General features: G+C 42.7%; 1 protein-coding gene and 1 long non-coding RNA gene across 4 annotated transcripts in view; one reads left to right on the top strand and one right to left on the bottom strand.

Annotated features, from left to right (window-relative positions):
• The window catches only part of LOC135258275 (BMP/retinoic acid-inducible neural-specific protein 3-like), a 113605-nt gene that overhangs the window by 65931 nt on the left and 29516 nt on the right, over positions 1 to 18158 (top strand). For all 3 annotated transcript variants that reach the window (XM_064341659.1, XM_064341660.1, XM_064341658.1), the window contains exon 6: positions 5626 to 5862. In XM_064341659.1, the coding sequence (XP_064197729.1) occupies positions 5626 to 5862 (237 nt within the window). The remainder of the gene's footprint in view (positions 1 to 5625; positions 5863 to 18158) is intronic.
• LOC135258277 (uncharacterized) overlaps positions 5672 to 18158 on the bottom strand; it is a 107785-nt gene continuing 95298 nt past the window's right edge. The window contains exon 6 of the long non-coding RNA XR_010330940.1: positions 5672 to 5807. This is a non-coding gene — a long non-coding RNA (uncharacterized LOC135258277). The remainder of the gene's footprint in view (positions 5808 to 18158) is intronic.

Below are 18158 nucleotides of genomic sequence, written 5' to 3'. Positions count from 1 at the left end.
TTAATAACACAAAGACCACGGAAAGACAAAACTTTTCACTTTGCCCCGGAGGTCTGCTCAGGCAAAGAGAGCAACGTGTGCTAACTGGTGTCGGAGTTGCGATGTGAATAAAATCAGGATTAGCAGGGTCTTTGCTGCTGCTCGTCAGTGTTGGGGATGACTTGTGCACTCAGTGGAACCCACCAATGAGAGAGACTGATGATATGTACACTCGGTGGAACCCACCAATGAGAGAGATGGACCGGGACAAAGGAAGAGCGCCAATCAGAAAGGAAGCTAGTTAGCATGATAGACAGGACCAGGCAGCAGAGGAAACTAGAATGGAAATATGAACTTGAACCATGCTAGCCCTTGCAGAAATTGAATACTCTGCAGTACATTGTAAATATGTAAATGTATATATTGTAAATATGTATTACTTTTTCAAAAAATATACATTGCTGCCGTATATCTCAAAGCAGTAATAATTCACAGATTTTCCCATGTACTGTGAAGTGTTACAAATACTTATTTACATATTTTGTATTGTATTTCCGTGAGAGATCACAGGGGTTTGAAGTCTACGGTTTGTTGTGGTCTAGCAGTCTGTCTCATATATTCTGAAGCAACTCTTTCCATTACTGGACCCTTTCAGTTTTGGGCTGGACATGGCAGTTACTAAGGCAGTGATCTCCATTCCCGGTCCTGGCGGGCCGCAGGGTCTCCTGGTTTTTGTTTTCACCTTAATATCAGCAGTCAATTCAGACCCAAGGGAATAGATCAGGCGAGACGTGAGGTGAGTTAACTGTGTAATCAAATGCTTGAATTGACCAATTAAGTGCCGAGTAACCAAAAAACCAAAAAAAAAACCAGCAGACCCTCATTGCACTAAGAGCAACGATGTAAGGTTATGGTAAGGTTACGTACGGTCACATTCTCTCCGGAACACTCGGGCACGATGGAGCAGTTGAGTCAACTTGTAGTCAAGGAGATTTTTTTGAAAAGCACAAGGAGCAGTTGTGGAGTGACGGGCAAGGTAGACACAGACGTTAATGAGCCTTTTCTGCGTCTCCCTGAGTGACAGGAACAGTTTTGCTGTACTTTATAATGGAGACAGTTTGCCAGTGTTGCTGAGGTGAAGTTTTTTTTTTTTTTTGACGAGGCAGGCCTCCCACTATTGGATTTTGAATAAGTGAAATTATCACCCTCAATAAGAATAACCACTGGAGAAAAATCATGAAGTGAAAACTTGGCAAGCCTAAATTTAATCTAGCCAGAAGAGCGTCAGACCCCAAAGTTTTATTTTAATTAGCTTTCTAACATGATCACTGCTACCAGTCAGTTCTAATACATTTCATCCCAAGCAGTTTCAGCATACATATATATATATACACACTCGTTATGGTTAAGTTAACAAACCATGGCATTTTTTGATTCAAAGACTGACGCAGGGCCTACTGATAAACAACTACATACCTAACAGCTGAGAATGTTTTAGATAGTAATGGAACAAATTCGATGTGGACAGGCAATTTTACAGCAGCAAAGGCTGCAAGGTATCCTCAGATAACCTTCCCTAAGGGGAGCGGGTAAAGAGATCTTTTGATTTATCTTGTATTCCTCGTTGTGTCATTAATTTTCAGGACCACTGTACCCAGTGGTGCACTAGGTAAGACGACAGTCGCACGTATTTCAGTACAAAATCGCGCTCGTACGGGCTACGAGTCAGGATGTCTCTCCAGGACGTCGCTCGGCACTGTGACAGCAGTTCGCAAAAATCTCTCGCACACCTCTTTCCGAAGTGCAGCCACACTCCTCCTGCGTGACTGATGCACCACCCACGCGCGCACACGAAGCGCTACATCTGGACCGCTACGCCGAGCCATCTCATGAGCCAACATTATTACCCCGCGATGTGAGCCGCACGCCGCCGCCGCCGCCGCGGAGCTAGTCCCAGGCACATCGCTCACTTGTGACTGGATGCTAACCTGCGGGCGCCCGCTAACAGTCCTGGGAATGCTTGCGCAGCGGAAGACCAGAATAAACCCGGGCTAGCCGGAGACAGCCCAGCTCCTGCTGTGGGACGGTGGCTAAATTCTGCCTCGGCGCTGCATTATTCAGTCCTGGTGATGACGCGACGTTGTCCATTATCTATACCCGCTCATCCTGGGCAGGGTCACGGGGGGGGGGAGGGGGGGGATAGGGACGGGGGGTGCTGGAGCCTATCCCAGCCTGCATTGGGGGAGAGGCAGAATTACACCCTGGACAGGCCGGCAATCTATCACAGGGCACACCACACCACTCACAAACTCCAATGGACAATTTAGAGCCTCCAATTAGCCTACCTGCTTGTCTTTGGACTGTGGGAGGAAACCGGAGTACCCGGAGGAAACCCACGCGGACACGGGGAGAACATGCAAACTCCACACAGAAAGGCCCGGGCCAGTAGACAGTGCTACCCACTGCCCCACCGTGCCACGCCTAAACTGTTTAGGCCTGGGCAGCAGGGCTCAGCTTGTGCTCGGGGGGGGGAGGAAGTGCCTTGGCGGGCTGAAATGTGGCGTTACTTTAATATTATTATTCCATTATTCATTCTCGCTCACGATTTTTGGCGACTCGTGTGGCAGGATCGACTGCATATTCTGGGGGGCCTCTTCAGTAAATCGCTTTTTCACCTCTTTAAGCCATTATCGCAGTGCTGCACAAACACCGTTCAGGCTTAATGATGGTTCTCAGGGTGGAGAAAAGTAGCTACAACGTGGTGGAAATTCACTATGGAAAAAAAAACTGCGTCATTCTCTGACAAAAATAGCTTTTATGCTGTTTCTGAGAAGGGCTTATTTTTTTTTACGTTTGCATAGCCTTCCTTAATTAAAATCCCTGAAGGGTTATTCAAGCTATTCATTCAGTCTGTCTTTTGATTATGCTGAGGTGTACAAAGTTACAACTAAGTTACAAACTCGGTTTTTCTCGTAAGATAAGATCCCTGCGTCACCGAAATTATGAATGGCTCATAACTCAGCAATCTAATGGAAAAAAATCATTGTTAACACCCAGGTGATAGCTAAAAATAGTTATTTTCTTCATATTAAAAACTAATTTCAAAACTCCCGGTGAAGAGAAACATTTAAAGCGTCATCAATTTGCAGTGCAGAACTGTGACAAGAATGTCACCACAAGTCACAGGTGCGCAATGCAGGAGAGGAGGAGAGAGGAGAGGAGCAGACTGCAGCAGCACAGGCTTCAGCTTCTAGGTGTTGCTAATTATACACCGCTCCTCTGCCAATTCCCTTCGCCGTCGTCAGGTCTGACATTTAAATCGTCAACCCCGCTTTCGACTGCCGTCTGCTCGAGCGAGCCCCCCCCCATCCCCCACCCCCCCCCACCCCCCCGGCAGCCGAAGACGCCATAACCGCTCTAACGACTTCGACGGAGGACAGGAAGACGGCGAGCGAGGCGTTCGTCGCGTACGCGCGCACGTCTGGGTCTCAAGCCTGTTTACCGCATTAAAATTCAGCCGAGAACCAAATTACCTTCCTGTAACCACTCGCGCCGGGGAGAAGAAAGAAGGGAAAGAAAGAACCGCAACGTAAAAGCCAACTGGCAGCGAGATTTAAAATTTTTGAAAAGAGAGAGAGGACAGGGAGAAAAAAAACAGGGGCTATAGAGCAAGAAATTAGTAAGATTTTCAGGTTTTACGGTAACAAAATTAAAAAAAAATATATATATAAGTTCACAGGAGAATGGGGTAGAAGAAGCCGTTTACTTATGCTTAAAAAAGAGAGAGAGGGGAAAAAACACAGCTAAGGAACTTTCTTTTGTGTACGACGCCACGTTGTTGGCATTCCACCCGACAGCAATAAGGCTTGCAGGGGAAAGAGTCTTTCTAATTATGTCTCTTGTTCTCCATGATTCAGAATGTAAGTGCTAAGAAACGCGTCATAAATATTCATGGAGAGAGGGAAGCGGAGACAGCGGGAGCAGGGGGGCCTGTTTCCACGCCAGCGGCATCCAGCACGCGGGGGGGGTGGGGGGGGGGGGGGGGGGGGGGCACAGCCGCGTAATTAGCACATGCACAGTACACTCGCACACACAGCTGATGTCCTGAAAGCTGATACCTCCCCCCAAAAATGGCAATAAATAACTCTACAGTGCTCTCAAACTCAAGCAAAAAAATTCTTACAGCTAGAAAGGCAATAATAATAATAATAATAATATCTTCCTCTTTGTATTCTTCTTCATCCTCTTCTTCTTTGTCTTATTATTATTATTATTACTTATTATTATTATATTATAATTATTATTATTAATTACAAAATTCCCAATATGCCATGTTTAGTTGTACACATAATGTGATATGAGGACAGTGCACCAAAACGCTAGCTGCAAACGTTTCATATCCTGCATGCAGTGGTGAATTTTGGGCAGACGGTCCCCGTAGTGCAGAAATCTATCCTAGTGCATACGGCTAATTTCCAAAGGCCTTCTGAAAGTGTCAGCGCTTTGAGTTTCCAGACGGAAGTCAAGGGCACGACTGAAAGGTTTCTCCGACAGCCACAGCCCGTGGGTTTCATTTTATAGCCATTTCCTTAAGAACAGGGGAGACAGGCAAGGAACGGAGATCATATAATGGAATTTTTAAAAGGCTAAAAATGACTACTCAATAAAATTGAGTCCTTAACTGTAAGTCCCTGTGTTGAAAGAATCGCCCTTGGAGCTACATTTGACTCGGAGAGCTAACACGGTGACTTTTTTCCCTGTTTGGCTCCCCCAGTTCCTTTTGGTACGGTGGTATCAGTTTGGTTATGTCTGCATTTGAAAATCAACATTCATCTGCAGCGAAAATGTATTCTCTGTGTACACTTAAAGACCAGAGTTCAACAGGGATCGCATGTACTCGTGGTAAACTTTGATAAACTACCACCTGTCGTGATAAATCAGCTGCAGCAGGTCATATGCAAACATTTCAGTTCTCTCCTCCCATAATTTTGTAGTCCAACAAAACACTCTACATTAAATATGCACTCACCAAAATATGCAGATTTTAGGGATTCCACTTGTCTGTCAAGACCTCCGGTGTGGCACCATAGTAAAATTTTACAAACATTTATTTTGCCTCGTTAGCGTTAAAAACCTTGCAAATCCTAAATATGGCCCTAAGGCTGTTTTGATTTGGTAGGGTACTTGTGAAGAGCTAGCTGCCATTGACTTGTCTAAAAATCATCTGTGCCAGTCAGATTTTGGAGGAGTATCAAAAAAACATTGAATTAAAATTTTAAAGGAGGAGAACTTTTCTTCCAGCCCCTGAAAGCATCCGAATATTTAAAGCTTTCTCACCATTTGATGTGGTTGAAGCAGTCACCTCTTTTTGATCGGCTGTACCTCGGCAAATGAGTTTGAAACATTTTCAGCAGGGTTGGGTCTTTTACGAAAATCGCATTTAGATCACAGCATCGAACTTCACATATTTGGTCTGGATTCAACTGAAAATTGCTGTTAACTTTGACTCACAAATGAAGGCAAGCATTAGTTTTGGTGGGGGGGGCTGTGCCGGCGAGACAGTAAGTTCCTAAGCGAAACGTTGCCTGAGTCCTCGTCATGAGAGCGCTGGAAGGTAACGGGCGTTCCCTCTGGCCCCGCCGCCAGGTCTCCAGGACGTCCTGCCCGAGTTCCTCCGCTCGCGGTTCGTGGAGGCGGCGCTCAGCTACGTGGCCTGCAACTCCGAGGGCGAGCTCCTGTGCCGAAACAACGACTGCTGGTGCCGCTGCACCGCCAAGTTCCCAGAATGCAACTGCCCCTTCGCCGACATCAAGGCCATGGAGGAGAACCTGCGCAAAAACAAGGAGTCCTGGATCAACCTCAACGTGGAGTTTGAGGAATCAGGTACGTTGCTTCTGTTCTTGTTGAAATTTTTTTTGCATAACGTTTGGTCTATGAAAACATTGGGCCCTGGCTTTTTTTAACATTTGTTCCATGAAATTGAATTCATGGTTAAATACTACTGTAAAATACACAATCAATAAGAGCCTGTGATTGGGTGTGGTGACATAAGCCAGCTATAAACACTGATGTATTCTCATCCAGTAAAAAAAAAAAAAAAAAAAACTTCTTGGAACTTTTCCTGATGCTACATTTAAATGTTTTTTTGTTGTTGTTTAGTGTGTGGAAAGTTATGGAAACGTGTTCTCGATGTCGGAGAGTCATAAAAACATCCTTAAAATGATTTTCAGTAACTGTTTCAGGACAGAAATACAGTTAACGCCACTGAAACACAACATGCATGGTTTTATGTTGCCATTATCTTTGGGGAAAAATTCAAAATGAAGCATATATATACATATACTGTATATATCTCAGCATCCTTTTAGCTTACTCTGATCTGTAAACTGCAAATGTGTTTCGAATTTTGACGTCTGACGTGGAGCAATTGTGTATGTAATATCAGTCCATTTCACATCTGAGGCTATACGCTTTCTTTCTGCGCTGGAAATTATGGGGTTCCGGTATATTTAAATGCATTCGCCAAAGGTTTTGTGCGTGACTCACGACTAAAAGAAAATATTATTATTAACTCCACTTTTCAGACAAGAAAGGCTGCCTGGCATGAATGCATAAAGAGCCATTCAGAATAAAAAACATTCAAGTTAAACACATTTGGACAGCTTAACAGCTAGGGTGTGCACAATAGTACAAAATTCTCAAGTATAGTTCTATAACCTGCACAACCGCATGCCCTGCAACAAAAGAATCACACACAATGCATAATTTATTGTCTGCCCTGGGACAATGTCTGTGCAGCACAGAACACATTTTCTCCTGCATTACTTGTCTATAAAAGAAAGGCAGAAGAGCTTATTTCGGCCCTGTTTATCACTTACCCAGTACGGGCACAAGGTCCCCGCACATTACAGAACATTACAATAAGGTCCATAAAAAAATACTTTCCTGTGAACTGCTATGATTGTGTAGTGCATCGGTTCCACATGCTCCAGTGTCTGTTTACTGCCGTTTTTGTAAAGAGAAATACTTTAACGCGTGCTCGTGGTGTATGAGAACCAGTTCATCTCATATCAGAGGCATTAAGGTAAACATAAAACAGATATTCTTATGGAGTGAGCGAAGACTTCATCATTTTGATCAGTGCGAGTAAAATGCTACAATAATAATACAATACCACCAAAGGTGCACCAAAGAATCAGTTGCATAATATATAAACATTGTTTTCTTTTCTTTTTTTTATTAGGGAGAATACCATTTTGTAATGACATTGTGCCTCCACTCCATTAACTGCATTGCTTTACATTGTTTTGTTTTGACTTGTTTTTGTGTGAGTTAGACTCAATTGTGACGATGAAGACACTGCATCTGGCATATATGCACATGGCTGCCATCGGCTGACTGTGGAGAGTCTGTTTGATATCTCAGTGTCTGTAAGGCTGCAGCCCCTACTGCACAGTGTCAGCATCACAGCAGGGGGGATTATTTCATTTTTCATCATCCATCCATCCATTTATCTATACCTGCTTATCTTGAGCAGGGTTGCAGGGGGTGCTGGAGCCTATCCCAGCATGCATTGGGTGAGAGGCAGGAACACACCCTGGACAGGTGGCCAATCTATCGCAGAGTCTCCAATTAGCCTACCTGCATGTCTTGGACTTGGAAAACCTTGGTCGACCCGACCTCTTGCATGTGACAGTGCTCCACTGCCACCTCATTTTCTTCAATACTGAATTGCACCCGAAACATCATATATTGAGCTTCATGATTCTAGCAGAGTCCCACAGATTTTCTTTCGAAGCATTCTTATTCTATAATGATGTAATTTTGAGTGTGTAAAATTATAAAAAAACAATCTTGTTCCTGTTATACATTTTAATTACATGGGAAAATGTTCTTCTGTGTGTCCGACAGATATTGAGAAGGAACAAATACTAATTAAGCTGCCTGTGCAGGTTATAATCAAGGGGATCTTTGGCCCAGCAGCGGAGGAGGTCTTTTCAGGTGCTTAACTCAAAGCTGTTAGATCAAACAGTAGGCGATCTATCCTGAACGCTACGCAATTATGAAACACAAAGGAAATGAATTTAATTGAATCCTAAAACGCTCCGCAGGAGAACGGCGTGAGCTGTCCCATTAAGTACAAACAGCGAGCCCAATTGCGGAGTATTAATTTCGATATGCCCGTTCCTTTGGCAGCGGGTGAAAGTGTGCTGTGCCACGGGTTCCGAAGGGACCACCGATTCAGCCGTAACTTCGCCCGCCTTTAGCTCCAGCTGTGGCGTTTGTGCTACGTTAAAAGGCGCCTTTCGGAAGCAGCTTTGGCTAAAAACCTAAAGCGGCTACTGTACAAAATGCCCGAATCTAACGTCCGAAACACATTCGTGTTAATTTTACAATTGCACAGTAGTCATAAACGCTTCCAGTTTCAAAACATTCCTGTTCGTGAGGTGCATTTCGTCGACGCACTACTTAGCTTTATGGTCAGGATGAAAACCTCCCCATAACTCACAACACGGCTCCCATCTTTATTTACCCAACTGGCTCATATTGAAATGTGATATGAGCAGAGAATGTAGAGGAGCAGGAAAACTGCTGTTTATGAGACCCGGGTCAAACACGTATTTGTTTTGGATTCAAATACTTTTCTACGCTTTACTGATCTTGTCTGGAGTATTGGAACCAATTAAATCCTCTCAAAAAGTGCAAACCCCGCCTTCTGGTCATATTGGCAGGCTCAATCACTCCAGGCAAGATCAGCAGAGCACAGAAAAGTATTTCAATCCAAAACAAATACGTATTTGACCCAGGTCTGCTGTTTATCTATAATACCACGTGCGGTTTATCATGTCTGGCTGCAAACATAGATAATACGACTGTGTGCGATTTTTAATGCCTGGGAAAAACTGGTCTCAACTCTGGATCAGGCACTGGGGCATTGCCATGGCAGCTGTAATTGTTGCCAGAAAGAGTAAGAGCCATCAGCGATCACAAAGTTGAACGGAAAGATGGAATTTTCTACTTGAACACATCCCATTAGGAGAAGGAATGACCAGGTACTGCATAAACGCACACTTTTCATACGGCAGAGAGGCATGTCTGCACTCACCTGCAGACATGTCTCTATTAAGGTTTCTGGCTTGCAGATTTATGGTAGAGGTGAATTCTTATGGTCTGTGCTCCAGTGTGACCTGTTCTGAAATAAATAGTCTATAGTTTTTTTTTTTTTTTTTTTTCCTGTTAGTTGGTGAGAGTTGTTCCTGGTGATGGAAGGTTGAGGTTACAAAACCCCAATAATGGCTGGTGCTACAGGGACCTGTTCATTTCTGCCCTGAATTAATTAGTAAATGGCCGATAAAAAATTCCTGCCGCTCTCACTCTAATACACGACGATTGGTTCAAATCAACGAACGTGAGACAGCTCCCCCATTTTTGGGTTTTTGGAAGCGTCCGGCAGCCATTGCTGGTTTTCACCACACACGCACAGCGCGCACAATAAGATTTCAACAGCGGCAGCAGTTCGTCAATCCCATTTTCTGCCAATGTGTTAAATAATAATTACTCACGGTAAATATCCTGCTAAGTCAATAGCATTCTCAACACTTCCAGTAATTTGCCGCAGTTAGCAATTTTCCCTTTGGTCTCACAAATGAAGACAAACTTGAGTTTAGGCATTCTGCTGATTAAATGCATGTAGTCAGTTTTACAAATTCGACTATTAGTAGTGCAAAGTGTTATGGTTTTCAGCTTGCAATTATTGAGCGAATTAAGGACCTAGCCAACCATTATATTTAAGAGTCATTCTCTTGCAAGGATTAGCATTCTTGTTCTCTTTTATACATTTTTTTCCCCCCAAATTGGCTTGTGGTGTGTATCCCACCCCAGGAAAAATCAGACTTAATGTTAAAAATTACGAATTAAATTTTTGCCGCAACATTGCCAACCAGAATTCGGATTTCTCTTTCAGGTTTTCACTTGGTCTCCTTGCCTTTTAACTGCAGCAGAGGTTCTCTGGAGAGTACCTGGGTGTGGCGGAGAATCGCGTTATGGCCTGCTGATGGTGCATTCTTGGCGCATCTCGTCCAGATGCCACTTTCTTGAGCAAGAGACCCTGACCATCGTAATACACTGGCTGCAGAGTAACGTAATGGTCAGGAAGCTACGCTTACAATATAACCTAAGAGTTGCCAGTTTGATTTCCAGGAGTGATGTCCTACCACTTCTTGTACCCTTGAGCAAGGTGCTACATCCTGCTGTATAACTGGATGCTGTGTATATATTTTTTTTAATGCAAAAGCTGTGTAAGTTGAATGAGAGGATGAATGAGAGGAATGAGGGAATGAATGAGAGTAATGTGAGGATGAACGAGTGGAATGAGAGAATGAATGATAGAAAGAGTGGAATGACAGGATGAATGACAGGATGAGAGGAACGACAGGATTAATTAGAGGAAGAGAGGAATGACAGGATGGAAGAGAGGAATGACAGAATGAATGGAGACTATTTCCGCCTGACAGAAGTTCTCCTGTTCCACTCATAGTCCACTGCTCCCAGTCGTATGGAGGAAGCTGGCCCTTTATTGCTATGAATCCACTAAGGCCGGTTTATCTGGAGCTACAGTAGCATACTTTAAATGGCACAAGGTGGAGAGGCTACCGGAAAAGGCTTAGGGCCAATCCCTGAAGTACTTTCAGAGGTCATATACAGTATGAGCTTAGGATCGCATGCGAGCAGAAGTCTTTGATTTAGCCAGAAAGAAAGAAATAAAAAAAATAAAAAAAAACATTTATGATTGACATCACTTTTTCAAGGGGGACCTTGCCAAAACCTTGCCTGGTGTTAATTAAAAATTCATATCATTCCACATCAAATAAATGCTGTAGGAATTCAAACCCTGGGGGAAATACGATACTGGAACCCTTTCAAAAGATGAGATGGGCCAGGCAGACAGTATAATTACTGCCAGCCTGGGCTGTGTGCACGTCTGCGTTTCATGACGAGTGGTAGGACACATGGCCCAAAGTTGAGGCCGCAAAATGGCAGAAACCACGCGCCGCTATATTTAGGAGATGGGAATGTAATTTTCAGATGACTGTAATTATCTGTCTGCCTCCCCCCGTCCCCGTCCCCCCCCAAACCCGCCCGGCGTGATGTCGAACAAATGCACAGAGTAAGAGATCTGGCGGCTAATAGGGTCGCCGCGCTCTACCCCCAGGAACACCCGCCCCCGCGTCCCACCCCGTGGTAAAAACACTCTTCTCTCATTTCCTCAGGAATCGGCCACACTATCGCCGTTACCGAGGCCCCTCTTTGGCACTTTTTAAATTACACGAGCAAACCCTGTCCGTCATAGCGGAAAACAGATGGAGTTCCATCCCGCCTTGGCGGTTTTGCCATTTGCCCCCGCGGAAAGGCTTCGCCTCAAGTGACGAGCGAGATCATCACAGCTGAGTCTTACTCAAGCAAAAGCACATCTGAAGAGACGATGGTTATTTTTATACAGTAGAGTGCAGTACTTAGCAATGTACCTACATTTAATTTCTTTCGCACGTATTTTGACTTCTATTTATTTCCTTTGTTTTTGTGCTACGTCCACGGTGGTCTGTGACCAGAAAATAGAGGTGGCAAAGAGGTGGCGTGTACTGTACCCTGACGATGGTCCGAAATCTGTTCTTGTTTGTGGTGATTTAAAAAAAAGCTTGCCAATTTTAGTGTGTCAGATCAGCAGCTGCCAGAGAATTACTGAGCGTATCACACATCTTGCGTCAAATAAAAAATAAAAAAATAAATATTTATTTATTTTTTAAATAAACAGATGGGACAGAAGGCACTATTTTCAATGAACTTCTCAGGCCCAAGCAGCTGGTAAATGACTCAACAACTTTTAAGTCCCTGTCTTCCTTTTCTTCACCAGTTTAGAGAGCCCAATTGCAATGGCAGGCTATCCTATCGTTTTTATTTTCTTAGCCAGCCAAACTCCTCTCCAAAGAATCGGCTTCCCCGTTTCCAACTTTATAATCCTCAGTGTTTCCATTGCTTAAATCAATTGTGTCATTCACAAATAATGAAATACAGGGCCCGAGAGATGCAATTTCATAACCGGTTTATGTAGCATTGTAGGTAACAACCAGAATAACCTGCAGCTGACTTTCAAAGCCTATAATTCCTTCCTCAAGTGCTAAAAGCACTCATGCGTCAATGTGACCAAATTTAGTGAGAAATCCTCAAAAGGCATAGCATTTTGTAACCTGGGTAATCTCATTTTGTTATTTAAGTTTCATAAATTATGTGAAATTGCACATAAACCCAGAGTAGTGTTAAGGAAATACATGCCCTGAGTATTCATGTCATTTTACTGAGTTGTATTCTGTAATTTACTGTTACAATTTTACTGTAACTATGATTGTGATTTGTCATCTCTAAAGAAAGCAAGTTTGTAGTAAAATGAATACTTTTAAGTACACATTACATGCATTCAATGCATTCATTTTAAATTCAATTTAGAGGTTTCATAAGTTCAGTTCGTTCCACATAATTAGCCTTTAGGTGCTCTTCATCAATTAACCTGGTCTAGACTATTGCTGCAAGCTTTCACACTAAAAAACGAAGAAGAAGAAAATGGTTTCCTTGGCATGTCTGTTAAATTTGAATTCTCATATGGGCAGATTGAGCTTATGTGCAGGGTGAGCAGGATAAACTGAATTTCATGCCGTTTGCCCACAATGGGGCAAGGGGGCACCAGGGCCCAGGTCTTAGTAGAAGGGGTTAGGCTGAGATGATGTGATAAGTTTGCAGAGAGAGAGAGAGAGAGAGGGAGAGATCGCTGGAAACTCTGGCACTCCATGTTCTTTCAAACGGAGCACCCCCCCCCCCCCCCTTCTCACTCTCCCCCCACCCCCCACCCCCCACCCCTTCCAGAAGCCTGGAGAGTGATCCAATCACACAGATAAAAGCGGGGTTTCCGGCTCCAAAGCCTAGCCCGCTCTCGGCACATGATGGGCTTTTAATGAGAGGCTCCCACCGAAAATCCCTTTAACCGGAGAGAGCAGTGCTCATCGGAATGCACATCTCCTATCCGCAGCACTGGGGCTCTGGAGGAACATTGCTCTGGCTGTGGCTGAAGATTTTTTTATTTTATTTACCCAAGTAATAAATCCTTGCTCTTTGTCAGAAAGCCATGGAGGCACTGGCCTGAGAGGTTGTTAATAACAGTACTCTTTGATATAAACGGATTTGACCCGGCAAACCCTGATAGTCACTATAAATACCCTTAAGTGCTCACATAAAGTGCATCTGCCGAAGGTTTCCCCCTTAAAGCTTTTGAGAACGCACGTGGCATTTATTTATTTTTTTACCCCTTTCCCCACGAAGAAAATGCCCTTAAAACTATCTTCTGCTATCACTCATTCTTCTGGGCAGCCATCTTCTCTGGAGAATCACCCCACCACTAGCCTTCAAATTTTTTTGTGTGATTTTCACAGTGAAATTAAAATGGAAATATCGCTTTTATAGTTTTGGAAAAATTCCATGTCGTGAGGCGCAATTGTGAATTTTAGTGCCGAGAATCTAGACATCAGATAAAAGATGAATGCATAAAATCTGTATCGGATAATTTCATTTTATTTTGATTGTTATTACGAGTCTTGGTTTTCGTTTTCGAGCGGTGGCATTGCCAGTGGTGGTTTCTTTGTTGGACGCAGCTCATAGATTAAACTCGTGCGATGCATTTGCATATTATTGGAAGAAACAATATTATGAACGTATGAAACATTAAAGCCTGCAACATTATTATCTAAGCCTCGGCATTTAAGTGTCATGACTGATCGTGTGCGAGCCTTTAAGCTCAGGCCATTAACGTGAAGCATTCCCCCCAAACAGACCAGCTCATCATGACCATTAATTACAGAATGCACAACAAATCGCTTAATTGCCGCAACAGTTCCATTATATTAATTGAAAACACGCCTTTGCGTGGGAAGGAGCCATTTACTGCATCGGCACCACCCACAAATATCGCTGGCCCCGTTTCTCCATCAAAGGCCTGCCAATTGAAATTCCACTGATGTGTTGCCATTTGTATTTTTATTGGCTCGATAAAGCTTGCCGTAGGAACGCTTAGATGTGGCACCAGCTCATTTTCGATGTGACAGATCTGTATGAATGAGAAAGGAGGTTTCCGTAAATGGATTTCTTTGGTTCGATAACTGGCAGCATTTACGTTATGCCTAACCTTCTCCTCCTTCTATTCTTTTTTTTAATAATTGATTTGCAGGACAACACACGGCACTTAGCATATCCTGCCTTGCAAACAAATGCCTACTTACAGTTGGTCACCTTATTTGTGAAGCTGTGTCTGATTCTTTGCCCCATGCGTATCCGTGTTTACGTGTCCTTTTTATTTATTTTTTTCCTTTTTTGCATGATTATCAATATTCCATCCGTGTTTTACAAGACATACAGGAATAATAACATCTGAAATGAGAACTGTCTTGCAGGCCACGGGAGAAAGGCAGCAGGCTCCTCTGGGCACGTTTTGTGTTTATAGCGTTGGGAGTTAGGGGAAGGATTGGAAGAGGAAATCGAATCTGTCATTTTCAGTCTGCATTACGTTGTTGAAACCTCAGGGGAAAAAAGCATTTTGTATACGACAGAGTATATAAAAGTTAAATATAGGAGAAAATAAATAAATAAATAAACTTGAAATTAACGGAAACCTACCGAGTGGATTTATTAAGCGCCTTTACCTACGTTAAATTTACGGACACATGCCTCAGCAGTAGATAAGGAAGTGCGGCTAATGCATTATGCTCGCGTAGCGCAGTTGTTTATCTGAGCAGGGGGATTAAATAAAGCAGCCTGACTCTCGTGGGCATGGCGGACTCTCGCCAGCCACTGACAAACCTGGAAACGTTCAATTTATCCCAGCGGTGCCATCAAAGAAAAGACCCGAGCTGTTTATATGCATCGCGCGTGCCGTAACAGAATGTTAAGTAAATAGATTTGAAATCGCATTTCAGGTAGGGCGTCTCCTCGTAAAAAACACAAATGCGGGACATGGGAATTGGAGTAAGTTTACGCGCCAGTATTAACTCAAATAAAAAGCAGTGCGCTGCCATTTTACAAGTGTACAGCTTTGTGCACACCTATGCCACAGGAGGTAGGTAGAAGGTATGGGTATGCGCCAGGTAAATTAGGGTAGTGGATATATTCGAATATAAGGGTATAGTGCTTATAAGGGTAAGGTACGTATGTCATCAACTTGTTTTTCAAGTCCTTTTTCACTTTGACCTGGATTCAAACAACATACAGTTGAAAGAAAGCGTTTGTGAATCCTGGATTATTGCATTAATTATTCATAAAATGTGTTCTGATCTTCATCTAAGACACACAAATAGACTACAACAATCTGATTAAACTAATAACAAAGAACTACACTTGTCAAAACTGAATGTATCAGTTAAACATTCAGCCTCGCTTGGAAATAGTGTGTGAACCTCTAGGCTAATGACTTCTATGAAAGCTAATTGGATTCAGGTGTTCCAGTCAATGAGATGAGATTGGAGGTGTGGAGTGCAGGTGACCTGCCCTAAAAAAATGGCACGCAAAGTTTCATCACTGACAGAGTCTGCTCTTCTCAAGAAGGATGTGTTGTTGTGAACCATGCCCCAATCAAAACAGAGGGCCTTAGAAGAAGAACTGTAGAGATGCATAAAGCTGGAAAAAGGCTACTACAAAAGCATTTCTAAACACCTGGGTGTTCATCAGTCGACAGTAAGACAAATTGTGTAAAAATGGAAAGGAAATTCTGTACGGTTGCTCCTCTCACTGGGAGTGGGCATCTTGCAAAGATGAGGGCAAGGGCACAGCTTGCAGTGCTACCGGAGGTGAAGAGAACCCGTGTGGTATCAGCAAAGGACCTGCAGGAATCTCTTGAAGTTGTTAAAGTCTCTGTTCATATGTCCGCTATAATAATGAAAGCTCTGAACAAGAACAGTGTTCATGGGAGGACACCACAGAGGAAACCACTGCTCTCCAAAAAAAAAAAAGCAACAAAAAAAAAACATTCTTGCACATCTCAAGCTTAGACATGCATATTTAACTAGACAGGTGAGCACGCCTTCAGCTAACCTAAGCTTGTGAATTCCGGGAAGTAAGCCTGTACTGCACATGCTGAGGGCAAAACATTGGAGCTCCCATTAAAGTGAATGGGAAATATGAAATAATGAAATTTATGATCACAGAAAATTTACTGATGAGGTTTTATTTGGTTGAATCACCTTAGTTTTCTACATTGAATTCAATGGGCAGCAAGCTCTTGTGCCCTCAACGTGCACAGTAGAGGTTGTTTCCTGTTACTTCCTAGGCTTCACTGCCTGGATCCTCCAATCCCCTCCAGTTCCTATGTATGCTCTATTTTCTAAAGTTTCCAAAAGACTACTTCCAATGAGTAGGGTGTTCCACTACGCTTCTGGGACAATGTTCTATGGACAGATGAGACAAAAGTTGAACTTTTTGGCAGAAATGCACAACGCTTTGTTTGGAGGGGGAAAAAAGGACAGCACACCAACACCTCATCTCAACCGTGAAGGTGGAGGAAGCATCATGGTTTGGGGCTTCTTTGCTGCCTCAGGGCCTGAGCAGCTTGCGATCACTGAGAGGAACAATGAATTCAGAATTTCATCCAGAAATTTTACAGGATTTTACAGGAGGTCAGGGTCACGGTCCGTCACCTGAAGCTCGATAGAAGTTTGGTGACGCAACAAGGGACCACGACACAAAACGCGCAAGTAAATCGACAGAATGGTTTTAACAGAAGAAAATTTCGTGTTGTGGAATTGCCAAGTCCGAGTTCAGACCTTAGCCCAATTGCGATGCTGTGGCCGTAAGCTGAAGTAAGTTGTTCAAGTGAGGAATCCCTGAAAAATCTAAAATCAATGAACTGGAGCAGTTTTGTGAGGAGGACGGTCTAAAAAAATCCTCCTAACCATTGTACAAGTCCGATCAGCTGCTTCAGGAAACATTTGGTGGAGGTTATTGCTGCTAGAGGACGTACTACCATTACTAAATACAAGAGTTTGCATACTTTTTCCAGCCTGAGTTGAATGTTTAATCTGTGTTCAATAAAGACGTGAAAAGTACAATTGTTTGTGTTATTACTTTAATGGGTTTCTTTTATTGTGTCTTGTTGTGATGAGGGTCAGACCACATTTTGTGAGTAATTATTGCATAACTCCAGGTAAAGGGTTAACAAACTTTTTCTTGCAACTGCATGTCTTTAAAAAAAACTTTAAAATATATCAATTTCTCTCACAAATACACTTGGGCCTGTTCAGAAATTGCAAAAAAATGTGTGAATATTTTTTAATTGAAATGTCATCTTTTTACAACAGAAACACACCCCATTCATTCTTTAATCAAAGTAAAAAGTTGGCGATTGAATCCAAAATTTGTTGGTGTCATTTATTATTAAGTAAACTGACAAGTCTGCGTCTCTCCGTTTAAAAGGTATAAATTTTTTGATGAGATGTTTTTAATTATTTCAAATGTCATCTTCTTGAAAATGCTCCAAACGAGACAGGTTGGACCGTTGGAGAAGTGATTTGGCGAGAAAAAATCTCATTTTTTAATGTAGAAAATGTCATGTTTGCAGTGTGACATGATAAATGTTATGTTTGCAATAGCACCAAGATTAGTCAGTGTTATGGAAAACCAAGCAACCCAGACAGTCCCTGAAAATCATTTTTGATTGCGCACACATCTTTACAGCCACCTTAACAGTTAGAAAACTGAAAATGAATTTTTGCCGTTGAGAATATTGTGCAGTGCACACATTTTCGTTTATTATAGTTATAGAAGAAGCTCAGAATCTAAAGGATGTAAATGATGAGAATGATCCTGCAGTATCTCTGTGAATCAAAGACAGATGTTATTAGCTTCACACTTAGTTATCACCTGCAAAGACAGTCAGTTCACACTGCATCGCTTACCCCGAATATATCAAATATATATAACACAGGTTGAAAGGTCGTGTGGAGCATTGTTTCCAGCAGACAGTTTTTTTTTTCTTAGAAAAATGTTGAACTTGTAGACTTAAATGTAGCTGTAAAGTTAAAGACTCTGCATGGGTCACTTAAAGGATATGTACAGAAAAATAAATGTGTCTCGGTAAAGTGCAACACTTC

Source organism: Anguilla rostrata, chromosome 6, assembly GCF_018555375.3.
Source record: "Anguilla rostrata isolate EN2019 chromosome 6, ASM1855537v3, whole genome shotgun sequence".
Taxonomy (NCBI): Eukaryota; Metazoa; Chordata; class Actinopteri; order Anguilliformes; family Anguillidae; genus Anguilla; species Anguilla rostrata.
This window is presented reverse-complemented; position numbering and strand designations above follow the sequence as displayed.